Raw genomic sequence first — 15,067 nt, forward strand, 5'->3', positions numbered from 1 at the left:
TTAGCTGATCTAAGCCAAGTGAAAAGCTAGAGTTCCATAATTAGTTTCAGAGGAGAGTGAGAAACCTGCTGGCAATCTCTGTTTAGGCTCACACAGAAGAATGACCCCTCGGTTTAGGTACCAGAAGTCTGCTAGTATCCGCGGAACTGTACCTGAGCAAGAGTCAGCACTTTTAGGATGGCAGATCAGAGGAGGGAAGAAAACAGGAAAGCGTAACTAAATCTTAAATGACTGCAGAGTGCAGTTTAAGTAATAATGCAAATAATTAATTAATAATGAGCCATGCTGGATTAATTCCAAATGAACTCAACATTAGTCTGATTTATGCCATGTCAATAAAGGTTTCGGATTCTTCCTTTTCTCAGGAAATCCCCCCTATAAAGTGATATATGGATACCTAATTTCAATTTATGAAGACACAATTGCAGCATTTTTTGTGAAATACTGGGAAAATGGACACTTTATCAAAGGCCTTTATCTTGTCTTTTTCATATCTATTTTCATTTTTTTTCTTCTTAGTATATCACTGTGCACTTGGCTCCAATTTCAAAGAAGGCACATACATAGAATGGTTACAACACAGAAGGAGGCAATTTGGCCTGTCAACTCTGTGCTGGCTAATATTCTGGACTGTGGTTCAGGATAACATAACTGACAGCATTTTTCTGTCACCAAGAATTGAGAAGCCAGACTCAGTTGGGGTGAGACGCATGATAACGATTTCCCTCACAATATGGTTATCTGCTGCTCATCCACCATCCCAGTTAACAAACGCTGAAATTACCAATTGTATCAGCTGGATTGGAACGGCAGAGACTAGAATATGATCCTCAAACTTCTGGTCTGCTCAAGGTGATATCTTACTAATTGTAACATGGATTTATTAAGACAGCTTTCTCCTGTATAAATGTGATTGCAAATCAAAATCAAGCAAGGAGTTTTGAAGTTTTCTTCTATGGTATATGCAGGACTTTAGAAGTGCAACATCCTTTGTTGTTATAATCGAATTTAGTCAAAACTGGGAATAGACCATAATGGAATGGTAATTATAATGTACCTTTACTTCGTGAAGCACTGACAGAGGAAGCTAAGGAAATGCGGCGAATTACAGTTGGCTCCTTAGACTGTGATTCTGGGAATACAGAAAATCAATGCATGCAAAGGTTAGAAAAGCGACCATTAAGAGCAACAGGAAAGTAATGGACAAACACTGGTCAGATCCAGTACATAAAAGCAGAATGCTCTGCTTATAATCCTTTCTACAATTGATTTACAAATTCTTCAAAACATTTTAATTTCTCCCGTATATACTGTTAGTATATTTTGTGGCTTTTTCTTCCTTCCACTTGAAATCTGCTCCACACAGATACAAATAGGTAGTGTGCTCCTCATTATTTTGCTTTACGAAGGTGAATTCAAGTGAACTGTATTTACACAATAAAGTAATGAATAATATTGGAACTGCTGTTTGCAAGCTTCAGACACCCACACATGAACTACACTCAATGGTCAGAAATGTTTTCCTTCAAATAAAGAAAACAAAAGATGGAGCTATTAAATATGATGGCAAGTATGATGTAGAAAAGACACAACAGAGAACAATAAAATAAGTTGGGTTTTCCACTGCTGTCTCATCTGCATTCTGTTTACATGGTATGGATGAAGATTATGAAAGCTTTATGCTCATATGTAAGCCTATATGCATATATTTATTTATGCAGATATCTATTTCTTTGGATTGAGTGTCAATAAAATGTAATTTAAATATCAGCCTTAGAAAGAAACAATCGAGGCTGAAATTTAGGTGCTCCCGGCAGGCGTGTTTCCTGTGGGAGGGGTGGCACATAAAATAGGGTGGTAGCCATCTCACCACCTTCCCACCCACCCCTGAGCTCTCCCCCATAACATGGAGGGAGGGTGCAGGTGGGCACCAAAATCAGCAGCCCACCTGCCATATTTAAATGAATAATCAAGGGTCAATTATGCTTGTTATCAAGCCAATTGACCTGATAACACACTGCCCATGCCATAAAACCTTTGGTATGGGCAGCCGGGCGGGAGCGGGAAGCCCAATTTTTAAGATCAAATGCTTAAAGGGCTTCAAGGAAGGGGAGGTGTCACTCTTCAGGTCTTGCCCTTTGTAGATGGTGGGGCGGCCCCACTTAGATCAAACCCAGCTTCCTTCTTACCCGTTCCCTCCCTTAAATCCATCCTTCCCCTTCCCGCTCTTCTCCCTAACCTCCACAAACCCTCTGGCCCAAGACGCCGGATCCCCATACCTGCTCTGGTGATCCATGGACCTTGATCTTCGTTTCCTGCAGTCCTGGCAGCTGCCACTGATGCCTTCCTGGGTATTGCTGGGACTGATTGAGCTGCCAGTCAGTCCGATTGGCTGGCAGCTCCAGAGGACAGAACTTCCTCCCCAACGAGGGGCGAAAGGCCTAATCAGCCATCATCAGTCCACCCCACAGTAGGACATGCTTTGTGTCTAATTTGTCACACTTTAAGGGCAGTATTTTACATCCTCTCCCATGGTGAGTTTGGAGACAGGGAGGGTATTTAATCGTGCGGGAGCGTGCCGGCTGGGGACCAAGCACTTTCCCACCTCCATCCCAATTAATGCCCTCATCCTGTCACCATTGGTATTAAACCAGCAGCAGGCGGGCCTGTTGCCACACAGATAGCATGACAAGCAAACCTGTGCAGGTTGCTCATGGTCTCCTGGTGGAGACATGGGGGTCTCATTCAAAGGCACATTGTCTGATTGAGGGACCCGGCATTTGGAAGGTTTGGGCCCAATGACAGCAACCCCCCCTTTCCCTTTCTGCTGACCCCTTACACCCCTTCCCCCGGACTCCCACCATACAAAACCCCTCCTGCTATCCTGGGGCCTCCGGAGGGTGTATTTGCTGCAAAAGCCACCATTCCTCAATAGCGCTGCTAAGCAAATGATTGGCTGGCAGCTCTTGGCAAGAAGGACTTTCTGCACCCAGGGTCCTGATCCTATGTAAGGCCTGCCAATGGCCTGTTAATTGCCAGGCTGGCTTGTAATTTGGAAGGCCTTTTCCAAAGGAGGCAATGCTGCCTCTCTGGCTGGTGGCCAAGACCCCCATCGCACCATAAAATTACACCTAAGTTCGCAATTTCTATCATATGATCATCATAAAGCATGTTTCCTGACAGGAAAGAAAGGACAACTGAATAATGAGTCATCTTGCATCACTCTCTTGGAAAGCTCCTGCAGTTAGTATGTAGCACTGGCACAAGGATGATGAAATGCCTGTTTCTCAGCACGTGAGGATGTGTGAAAGGTGAAAATAAAAAATGGGAATGAGAAAAAAAGGAAAGTATTTAAAAATCATTCTACTTTCTTAGATCCACAGGAATCAAACAACTGCATGTTTGATTCATTGGCAAAACAACTTGTAACTGGGCTGACTATCTAATTCCTGGCCTGGTCTTGTTTCAGGAAATCAGCATAAATGAGTGGCGGAGTGTAAAGTGGGGTTGGCAGCTCAAGATGTTATTACATGACACCATAAGTTTCAAATCACAAACTAATGGGGCTAAATTGCATAGATCCCAAAAATCGACATTGCCAACTTTGTGTTGCCTGCTGATTTGAATGATCGCAGTGTCCAGCCAGCACTAACTGAATGATATAAAAACAGAAAATGCTGGAAAAATTCAGCAGGTCTGACAGCATCTGTGGAGAGAGAAACAGAGTTAACGTTTTGAGTCTGTGTGACCCTTCTTCAGAGTACTTTGCTTGTAACTAACTGAACGATTGTTTGCTGGGTCATCAACTACGTCTGGCACCACTTAAGGCCAGCCTATACAGCTTAAAGCTAGCCTGCACTGTTTAAAGCTAGTTGCCCCCTCTTAAATGAATCGTGGTCGGTCATTTAGAAAGTGAATCTGACCTTGGAAACTTTGCATAATAGCACAACGTTGGAGGCCTTGATGAAGAAGGTGGAAATTATGTCTTGTATCCACAGGGAGCCAGGGTACCCTTTAAACACATGATCATAAGGCAGTAGGAGTGGATAGCCATTGAGCTGTGAGGGCCTGGATGCAGAGCCGCAAGAAGTTCAATCACCTCACACAAGTGGTCGGGGTCAGTGAATGCATCCTTAAATGCCATATTCTATCAACTGCACCACTAGCCTCTCACACTATTCAATTTACCACACTCCCATCACTCACGCGACCAACATTCTCTATCAGGACTCAATCTCAGATTCATAGCTCTAATGCACCCTCCCGCACTTAGCAGTGCTGCAAGCCTCACAATTACATCTCACAGCATGTACACATTGCCAGACAAAACAGATCACACAACATTCACTGATACACTTCCTCTCCTGCAGGGCAAGGCAGTGCACAACTGGAAGCAGCAGGAGCTAACCAGAAGGGACGTCTGCACCTACAATTCCTAACCATCATGGAGGAGACAATGCTGGCCACCATTAGGATTTAAGGGCCATGGCCAGCAGAAAGACTGAAGCCATCAAACATGACATTATCCTCAGACCTTCTTATTCTTATCACACCCCATCTTCTCCAATCCCACACTCTCTTCTGATTTACAAGCTAAAGATAGTGTAAACATGTACCTCTTACTTTCCTTCCTCCTGCACCACAACCCTACCCTTGTGCCTTTCTCCTTTCAGGTATCTAAGAAGTGCAACATGGCCAGGCACTGGAGAAACGACAAGCAGATGGTGATGATGAAGACACACTGTCACTTAATATCACACTCACAACCATCAGCTCAGGCAGATAGGGAAAAATGTTCTCCCCCTGTTGGGGGGTTGTGTGGAGACGAGCGCAAACCCAATCGGCGCTGCGCTGCCATTTTACGTGGGCAAGCCAAATAAGAGCCGACCAGCGTGATGCATGCAAGGCAATGCTGAGCGCTCCCTGTGAGGGCGGAGGGGGGAATTCCCTGAGTCGGGGCCTGCACTCTTTCGTGCATGCACTCAAAAGAGCGCAGAAATCTCCCTGAGGCATAGAGATGCCTCAGAGAGATCAGTTTATGGTTTTAAAATTTAAATAAAGGAAAAAAAAACTTTTAAAACATGTCCCCTCATGTACAGTGTCACATGAGCTGGGACATGTTACAGAATTTTTAAAATAATTTTTATTGAATTTTAGAACACTTCATGAAGCCTCATCCCACCCATGGATGAGGTTCCATGAAAAATGCGAAGGCCGCTTGGGCTCTTTGCCTGCCCCCCAGCCAACCTTAGGGTTGGACAGGCAGCTCAGTTTATTGCTTTAATTAGTTTTTAAATGGTCTTAACAGGTCTTTGACAGTTTGGTGGGCGCGCAGCCACGAACTGAAAATTTAAATAACGCGCAGTGACGTTGGGATGCCACCCTGACGTCACCGCACATCATTTTATGCATCGGCGAGCGGCCCCACCCCCGCTTGCCAATCCGAAAATTCTGCCCATTGGGTGTTTGGTCAAGTTAAAAATTAACGACGGGGGATAACTTTTCTGTAGTTTAGAAAGTTAGTTGCCTGCTAAGTAGTGTTTAGTCTCTGTTGCTTTTATTTGGTTTGTTGAACTAAAAGTCTTAAAACTTGAAATTTTGTGCAATTCCTTTAAGTTGGACACTGGGAATTCAAATCTCTGGTTCAAAGTTATTGGTTTCTATAGGGATGGTAATTGTTTATGGTGTATGGTGAACTGGCAGATGTTACAAATATCGCCTGATCCAATTTGAAAGGAACCAGGCGCATATAATTTCCTGGCTACAGTCACCTTTGCAGTCACGATAACACTGTCTTTGCTGTGCTCTGGACCTACAGTTATGGTTACAGCAGATAGCAGATTTCCGTGATTACTTCCTCAGTGAGGTAGAGTCATCTGTTACATTGTCCCACTGAGATTGAGGTAGAAGAATTTTGCCCTGACCACTCTGGCAGTTGTAGCCTCCTGCTGAAAGACCTTCTCACCATCCTCCTCCTTCTTTGAGCAGCTTGTCCTGTTCTGAGTCATCTATGCTCATTCTCCCTGTCATGCTGCAGTCCAAGGGAAGGTAAACAACTGCAGAGTGGAATATCAACCAGGTGTAACACTCATTTGAGGTTAGTGGTGCTGTTTTGAAGCTCAAGGCTCCAATTAATGCCCTGTCCTAAACTTGTGCAGCAAAACACATTCTGGGTAAAATGTTATTGCTCCTCATCCTCAACCTTTCCAAGGCTTCTGATAAGCTTGATTATAACACCCTGTGTTTACTATCTCTTCACTGCCATCCAGCTCCATGGGATGCCCTTTAATGCTCCATTCCCACCTGTTTGAACACATGCAATACATTTCAGGCAATTGCTTATCTTTCTTTGGTGCAACATCACCTCTGGCACTCCCTTCAGAATCTATTCTTTCTCTTCCTGATCTCCACCATTTAGCAACATCAGCAAGCAAGAGATCAACCTCCATGTAGTATCATAGAATTGTTACAGCACAGAAGGAGGTCAGTCAGCCCCTTGAGTCAGTTGCACGAGCAACTCTATTAACCTCACTCCCCGGCGCTTTCCCCACAGCCCAGCAATTTTTTTTCCTCTTCAGGTTTTTATTCAACTCCCTTTTGAAAACCACTGTAAAATCTGCCTCTACCACACTTGAGCAGTGCATTCCAGATCCTAACTGTTCGCTGCATAGAAAAATTCTTCCTTGAGACACTTTGCTTCTTTTGCCTATTACCTTAAATCAGTGTCCTCTGGTTCTCGATGCTTCTGCCAATGGGAACAGTTTCACTCTATCTATTCTGTCTAGACCCCTCATGACTTTGAACATCTATCAAATCTCCTCTCAATCTTCTTCCTCTAAAATGGACAACACCAGCGTTTCCAATCAATTCACGCAACTTAATTCTCACACCCCTGGAATCATTCTCGTAAATCTTCTCCGCACCCTCTCTAATGCCTTCACATCCTTCCTAAAGTGTAGTGCCCCAGAATTGGATACAATTCTTCAGTTGAGGCGAAACCAATTTTTATAAAGATTCATTATAGCTTCCCTGCTTTTGTACTCTAAGCCTCAATTTAGCTGGGGATCCTGTATGTCTTTTTAACCATTTCTTCAAACCTTTCATGCCATCTTGAAAGATTTGTGCACATAAACACCCATGTTTCTCTGTTCCTGAACCCCCTCTAGAATTCTAACCTTTATTTTGGACTGCCTCTCCTCATTCTTCCAACCAAAATATATCACTTCACACTTAAACTTCATCTGCCATATTTCCTCCCATTCTGCCAGCCTATCACTATTCCCATTGTTGACAATACTTGCACATTTTTGTCATTTGCAAATATTTGAAATTGTCAGACCAAAGTCTGAGCTACCTCCTCACCCTGTCCCTGAGAGTGGAAGGCAATGGCAAACCACCACTGAAAACCTGCCAAGGAAACAGCTCAGAATCAAGCATCAGCAGACAATGAGTATAAAGGACGTGTCTTTGGACAGTGCACACATGAATGAATGAATGACACCTAAGTTAGGTCATTCATATAAATAAAGATTACCATTGCATATATACCTAGTGCTAACCCCCAGATAACCCCACTGTATAGCTTCTTCCAGTCTGGAAAACAATCTGTCACCACAGCTCTCTGTTTCCTGTCACTCAGCCAACTTCGTATCCATGCTGCCATTGCCCCTTTTTATTCCATATACTTGACTGACAAACCTGTTATGTGGTGTTTTATCAAATGCCTACTGGAATCCCATGTCCACCACATCAACAGCAATATCCACATCAATCCTTTCAGTTATCTCATCAAAATACTCAATCATGTTAGTTAGACATGATTTGCCTTATCCATGCTGGCCTTCCTTAATTAATCTAAACATGTCCAAGTGATGGTTAACTTTGTCCTGAATTATCATTTCTAAAAGCTTTCCCACCACTGAGGTTAAACTGGCTAGCCTGAAATTGTTGGGTTCATCATTGCACTCTTTTTTGAAATAACATTTGCAATTCTCCAGTCCCCTGGCACCACCTCCGAATTTAGGAGGATTTGAAGAATATGGCCAGTACCTCTGCAACTTCCATTCTTACTTAGACACCAGTGGTGGGGAAGGTGGCAGGTGGTCCTCCTGTCCAGAGGCCAAATGAGTTAAGTCCCTGTTCCTGTTGTCGCCAGCGGCCTCCCAGTTGGTTCCCACGTGAGCACATTTTGGCCCACGGAGGGGCCCCAGCATCAACGCCCCCATGTAAATTTCACCACCTGCCCTCACCAACCAGCATCTACTGCCCCCTTACCTCCACCACCACTGTCTACAACCTCACTGGGGCCTGCCTGACTGGAATGCACCCAGACACCATATACTTGGTTGGAAGGGTGCTATCCTTCCATGGTGTTCTCTTCTTCCAAGTGCAGCCCCAGCAGTGGCCACCGCTCCTAGTGGCACTGCTGACTTTAACTAGCTGGCAGCTCCTGGGGACAACCAATTAGCTAAACGTCACCTGTAAAATTCAACCCTGTCCCGGAGATTTCCGGATCAGGGTCACCTCCTGCTTTTGGTCCAGGCAGCGGGACTCCTGCCACAAAACCTAAATTCATCCCTGAATTGAAAACTGAAAGAAGATCAGTCCAGTCATATTGATTAACTCAAACTTTTCAAAAAAAAAAATTGAGGTTATTACTGTTATAAAATTACCTTTTGTGTGGTCCTCTATATTCTAGCAAGATTTCACACAGATTCACTAGCAATTATGCTAACTTGCTTGAATTTTACAGGGACTTTCAGTTTGGACTGGACTTTTGTGGTTTAGATGTAGATTTTGATTCTGCCACTAAGCTACGTCAATGCAAACCAATTACTCGACTCACATTCTAAATATAGTTAAATGTAGTTAAAATAAGCTAATAGCTTTGTTTTGACTCATTGACAAAATCCAAAATTTTCACTTTCCTGAATTTGTACCATTTATATTATGGTTATAGAGATATTTAAATAGAACCCATAATATTTTCTAGAACAAATAACACCTGCCCCCTCTACATAAAAGTTATTCTGATTTTTATAAATACATTTTGACATCATATGGTGATATGTAAACGGTAAAAAAAAATGATTTACTTGAAATTGTTCATCAGCCAGTTTGAATAAGGGAGTTTACTGTTGGTTTAAAGCATCGGATTGTCTAGCCCTTAATGGGTTTGTCAAGCTTTGCAGTCACTAGCAAAAGCACTTACTGATTCTTGTCCACAAATTACATCCAATTTTGGAAAATCACATTACTCTGTAAATGTATAAGTAGTTCTTACATGCTTATCTGAAAAGGTCAATGGGACTGCTATATATTTGCAGAACAAAAAGCTCATAAAAGTCACACATGAAATTGTTTCTGCAAAATGGATAACATTTGGCTTTTCCTCAGGGCAGTGCTTTAAGGGCAGTATTCCCTTCTCTGTACTGGCCCTGAGCTATCTTCTCAGCTCAAAGCTCCTGAAGGGATTATTGCTATTAAAGACAACCTGAGGGAATGCTGGGCTGCCCCTCCAGAAAATCTGCTATGCAACTTAAGGGGAAGAAGTGATCCAAAGATTGGAATGAAGTCAGGACCAAGGTTTTCAGCTGCTAAATCTCTTGGATTACAGCGAGTAGAGGCTGCCATAAGACCATCTTCTTCCATTTGGATATTTACTGCCACTCTTTGGAGTTTGGTCCCCAATTTCCATATCGCCCCAGGAAGTGGTAGTAAGCGTGGCAGAGAGTAGGAAATCTACCATAACTGCAGACCTCCCCAACCCCTGCCTCCACTGCCGTGCAGCGTGCCAGGAAAGGAATGAGCAATGGCAGTCCTGGTGGGGTTGGTGGTGGGAGGAATCCCACTTGTCTGCTGAGTCCTTAGAGACCTCAGTTTCCATCATTTTGTACTGTAATTCCCAACTAACGTTGAGGAATTCCCTCCACAAAATAGAAGCATAGAAAATTTATGGCATAGAAGGGGGCCATTCAGCCCATCATGTCAGTGCTGGTCAAAAATGAGCTATCCAGTCTTATTCCATTTTCCAGCTCTTGGTCTGTAACCCTGTAGGTTATGGCACTTCAAGTTTTTAAATGTGATGAGGAGTTTGCTCTTTCAGGTAATGTCTTTCAGACCCCAGCATCTGCAGTGTGAAAAAAATTCTCCTTCACTCCCCTCTAATTCTTCAACCAATTACTTTAAACCTATTTCCGACTGACCTCTCTGCTAAGGCAATTCGGCCCTTCCTATCCACTCAATCTAGGTGCCTCAAAATTTTATATGCCTCAATTAAATCTCTACTCAGTCTCCTCTATTCCAAAGAACACATCCCCAGTCTATCCAAGCTTTCCTCATAGCTAAATTCTCCATTCCTATTAATATCCTTGTAAATTTCTCCACCATCAACATCCTGGGGGCTACCATTGACCAGAAACTGAACTGGACTAACCATATAAATACTGTGTCTACAATAGCATGTTAGAGGCAAGGAATCCTGCGATGAGTAACTCATCTCCTGACTCCCCAAAGCCTGTCCACATCTACAAGGCGCAAGCCAGGAGTGTGATGGAATATTCTCCACATGCCTGGATGAGTGCAGTTCCAACAATACTCAAGAAGCTTGACACCATCCAGGACAATGCAGCCTGCCTGATTGGCACCACATCCTCAAAAATTCACTCCCACCAGCACCGATGCACAGTGGCTGCAGTGTGTACCATCTACAACATGCACTGCAGGAATTCACCAAGGCTCCTTAGGCAGCACCTTCCAAACTCACGGCCAATACCATCTAGAAGGACAAGGGCAGCAGACACATGGGAACAGCACCACCTGGAAGTTCCCCTCCAAATCACTCACCATCCTGACTTGGAAATATATTGCCATTCCTTCACTGTCGCTGGGTCAAAATCCTAGAACTCCCTCCCTAACAGCACTGTGGTGTATGTACACCACGTGGACTGCAAGAAGGCACCTCACCACCAACACCTCAAGGGCAAATAGAGATGGGCAATAAATGCTGGCCTAGCCAGCGAAGCCCACATCCCATAAAAGAACTTAAAAAAAATTCTCTGTATCTTCTCTAGTACAATCACATTCTTCCTGCAATGCGGTGACCCGAGCTATATGCTGCACACCAACTCTGGCCTAACTAATATTTTATACAGTTCCAGAGTAAACACCCTTCTCTTATACTTCATGCCTTGGCTTCTAAAGGAAAGTATCCTATGTGCCTTCTTAACCACCTCATCTACCTGTCCTGCTATCTTCAGATCCCTCTGTTCCTTTACACTTTTAAGTTTCCTACCATTTATCATATATTCCTCTGCCTTGTTTTTCCTCCCCAAATGCATTCCTTTTGGGCTGAATTTTACTTGCCACTTTTCAGCTCACCTGACCAGTCCATTGATTTCTTCCTGCAGTCTACAGCTTTCTTCCTCACTATCAACCACTCAATCAATTTTTGTATCAATTGCAAAGTTCTTAATTGTGCCTTCTACATTTAAGCATCAATCATTAATATATATTTTTTAAACAAGGGACCTAGTAGTGAGCCCTGCGAAATCCCACTGGAAACAGCCTTCCAGCTTAAAAACACCCACCAATCATTACCCTTTGCTTCCTGCCTGTCAGTCAATTTTGGATCCAACTTGGCACTTTCTCTAGGATCCCAAAGACTTTTACTTTCCTGGCCAGTCTGCCATGTGGGCCCTTGCCAAAAGCCTTGCTAAAATCCGCATAGACTACATCAAATACACTACCTCATCAATCTACCTTGTTAGTTCCTCAAAAAATTCAATCAACTTAGACAGATATGACCTTCCCTTATAACAAATCCATATTGGCTGTTCTTGATTAATCTGTGTCTTTCTAAATGATGATTAATACCGTCTCAGAATTTCTTCCAATAATTTGCTCACCACTCATGTTTGGCTGATTGGCCTGTACTCACTTGGTCCATTCCTTCCTCCCTTTTTAATCAATAGTACAATGTAAGCAATCCTCCCATCCTCTGGCACCATGCCTGTAGCCAGAGGATTGGAAAATGATGGCTAGAGCCACCGCTATTTCCTCCCTTGCACCTCTTGACCTGGAATATGTTTTATCCAGGCCTGATGTGTTTATCAACTTAAGCAAAAAAGTTTCTTGTGACTTTACAGGGAAGACATTGCTCTTGCAAAGTTTTGTTTTTACCAGCGCTGATGTGAAAAACTACGAAATATCATGAGCCATATATTACACAAGTTAACAATTAAATTGTTTAACTTTAAGATTTGAGATCCCATGACAGCAATATTCACATCTGTGAGTATTATGAGATTTTACAAAATAACTGACAGAAGAAATACAATGAAAATCAGGTGACAAAATGAGGCAACACAACTTATACACAAGAACACAACTTATAAGTAAATATACCTTACATATTATACATGGAAAAAGTATGTAATAGTGACAAGATAGTTGTTTGGAAAGGTGAAGAGCCATGCGGTATAGGACGGACACTGAAGATACACCAGTTGCACTTAGATGTTTTACCTTTCTGCTGTGGTCTGCGATTGGAAAGACCCTGCAATGTAAATCGCTTTTTAGCAAGAGATGAACGATCAAGGTTATGACTGGAAGGAACATCAGCTAGGAAAGAGGAAGAGGAAGAGGTAAGAAGGAAAACTGAAATATCCTTAAGTGCACATAGATTTTCTTTGCACCAAAACATGTTTTTTTTTTTCAAGTGGGCATTTCTTAGAGATTTTTTAGCCCTATTTTCTGACCAAATATTGCAGCAGTGGCAGAAAAACAGAAAACTGTCCTTTGTCCAGTTTGGAAAGTTTAATCCAGCATAACTCCCATCATCTATTTTTGGATTATTTTATTTTGTTAATTCAATTGAAAAACAGGGACTACATTGTAAATTGTAATGGAGCTGTAGATGAACCAGGAGTTTGAATTTTTAGGCTAGGATTTTAACGTGGATTCAAGGCTAAAATTACATGAAAAATTTCACTTGCTAGTGTAATTGTTAATCTTTGAATGCTCATATGTACATTATGATTTTTATAGATTGGCATTCAATTCAAATTGCCATAGATTTTCAGAGCATCATGGTAACATAATGCATTTTCATTTTGCATTTCAACATTTTCCCTCTTAATGTTAAGTGGAAAACATTATTGCAGGAAACCTTGGCTTTTCTTGTTTGACAGATAAGTAACACCACCTGCCGGAATGGGACAGGAAAGCCTATAAAATGGAAGCTTCAGCCTTACCACCCCTTTACCATTAGAATCTTGCTGGGTACTATTTTAACTGCTCATTGCTGTTTGATGGTTGAGGTGCTCACTAGCTGTTGGCAAAAGTCCACATCAATGGGACCCCAAATGCAGCTTAACTCAGGCCAAAGCAAGAAAGTCATCCAAGTGTTCCCACTAGGTGAAGGCGGGTCAAAAGTTGTCAGAAGCACAAAGGGGTAAGTGGAAGTATCTTGGCAGAGTCAGAAGGAGTTGGTAGAAAAGCTGTAGCCTCTGTTTCCATGGTGTCCCTATCTTCCCCTTTCTGAGAGATTCTTTTGAAATCACCCTCTTCGTGATGCATCTTCTTATTGAGCTTTCTTCTGGTCCCAGATGGCATCCTCCAAGCAGCATAGCTTTCACTGCAGCCTTCTATCCATTGTAGATGGGCAACTGATCAACAGCATGCAGATGAGACCCAGGAGATAAAATGCCCCAGCCTGAATTCTGGGCCTTTTGCACTCACCCTACCCCGCCCATTCAAAACTCGCTGGGAGTTAAAATTGACTTCATGGTTTCCTCCGTAGAATATCTGGACCAAAATAATATATTTTAATATGGCTGTGCTTGAATATGAGCCATACTTTTGGTGATGTCATACAACATTAGTTTGAATACACTCTTCTCAGCCTACACTATTCCAAAATGTTTGTTGTCTCACTAAGAGGTCTGGAGACTTTTGTGGTTGGACATAAACTGCTCATTGTTAACTCACAACCATTTACATATCTCCAAGATATAGCCCTACCTAGGTGCTTTCTTCATGCTGACTTCTTTCAGACTCTCCCTATACACAGTATACTATCATGTGACTCTCCACATTGCAATGAGTGGTATTGTTCTTCTGTTCCACATTAACCCTTGCTATGCCGAAAACCCTTATACTAGAGCTCCCCCTGTCATTACCCAATGTATTTACAATACAATCTTTCTTTGCATGCTACCCCTTTCCCCCCTACCTCCGCACCTCCACAAGTCTCTGACTTTATAAATTCAGATGGTCTGGAGGCTTGAGTATTCTTCCAGATCTTGTTCTTGTCACATTTGAAGGAGTGATGAGCTCAGCTGCTGTGGGCAGACCTTGTTGGTTTGGAGCTGAAATCATAGTACTCTTGTGTTTCTGGCACTTAGCTGCCTCCATCTAACTTCTCAAAATCGACAAACCATTTTCTTTGTACAGACACACTGGGTTTATCCCATTCCTACCAAAGGGAATGTTCACTCCTTTCATTCATGGGTGGACTCAGACTTTCTTATTCCATGGTGTCCACCATGATATTCCTGGGGGTTGAAGATGTGTCTCCCTCATGTTTGAACATTCCTCATCCATGAACTCAACTTGCAGTTTGGTTTCCATTGCTGCACTTTGTTCATTTCTGTGACCTCATGGCTTGCTGAGGTGTGCTGTGTTGAGTTGGTGGTCACTGCTCTCCTGCTCCAGCGTCAACTTGCTGCTGTACATTTCAGGTGAAAACTGCAGCTTGATTGCTGTAGTTTTTGTTGGTTTTGTAACAGCAACAGTTGGACTCTGGGGTTGGGGCTCATTGTTCTCCTGTGCACCTTCCATTCAGAGCCTGTGCTCATATGAAGGTTTGGGTGATCCAACCGAAGAGGAGCTTCTGCTGCTGTCTGTAAAGGAATTGGTCTAGACAGCTCTGCAAAGAGTGAAGACAATTCAGAGCTGAAATCCCAGTCAAGAGTATCTATACTGGTGGACCTTATGGGAACCTGCTGTTCCATGTAGTTGATGACAGAGGCTGTTTTGATGTTTTCTGCTGTTTTGAGGAGGTTCA

At 42.8% G+C, this 15,067-nt stretch overlaps 1 protein-coding gene across 1 annotated transcript in view; it reads right to left on the reverse strand.

Annotated features, from left to right (window-relative positions):
• Positions 1–15,067, reverse strand: part of mcf2l2 (MCF.2 cell line derived transforming sequence-like 2) — a 273,896-nt gene that overhangs the window by 36,501 nt on the left and 222,328 nt on the right. Inside the window, 2 exon segments of the mRNA XM_041204959.1 lie at positions 1,058–1,132; positions 12,526–12,621. Of these exon segments, the coding sequence (XP_041060893.1) occupies positions 1,058–1,132; positions 12,526–12,621 (171 nt within the window).

This window comes from Carcharodon carcharias, chromosome 2, assembly GCF_017639515.1.
Source record: "Carcharodon carcharias isolate sCarCar2 chromosome 2, sCarCar2.pri, whole genome shotgun sequence".
Classification (NCBI taxonomy): Eukaryota; Metazoa; Chordata; class Chondrichthyes; order Lamniformes; family Lamnidae; genus Carcharodon; species Carcharodon carcharias.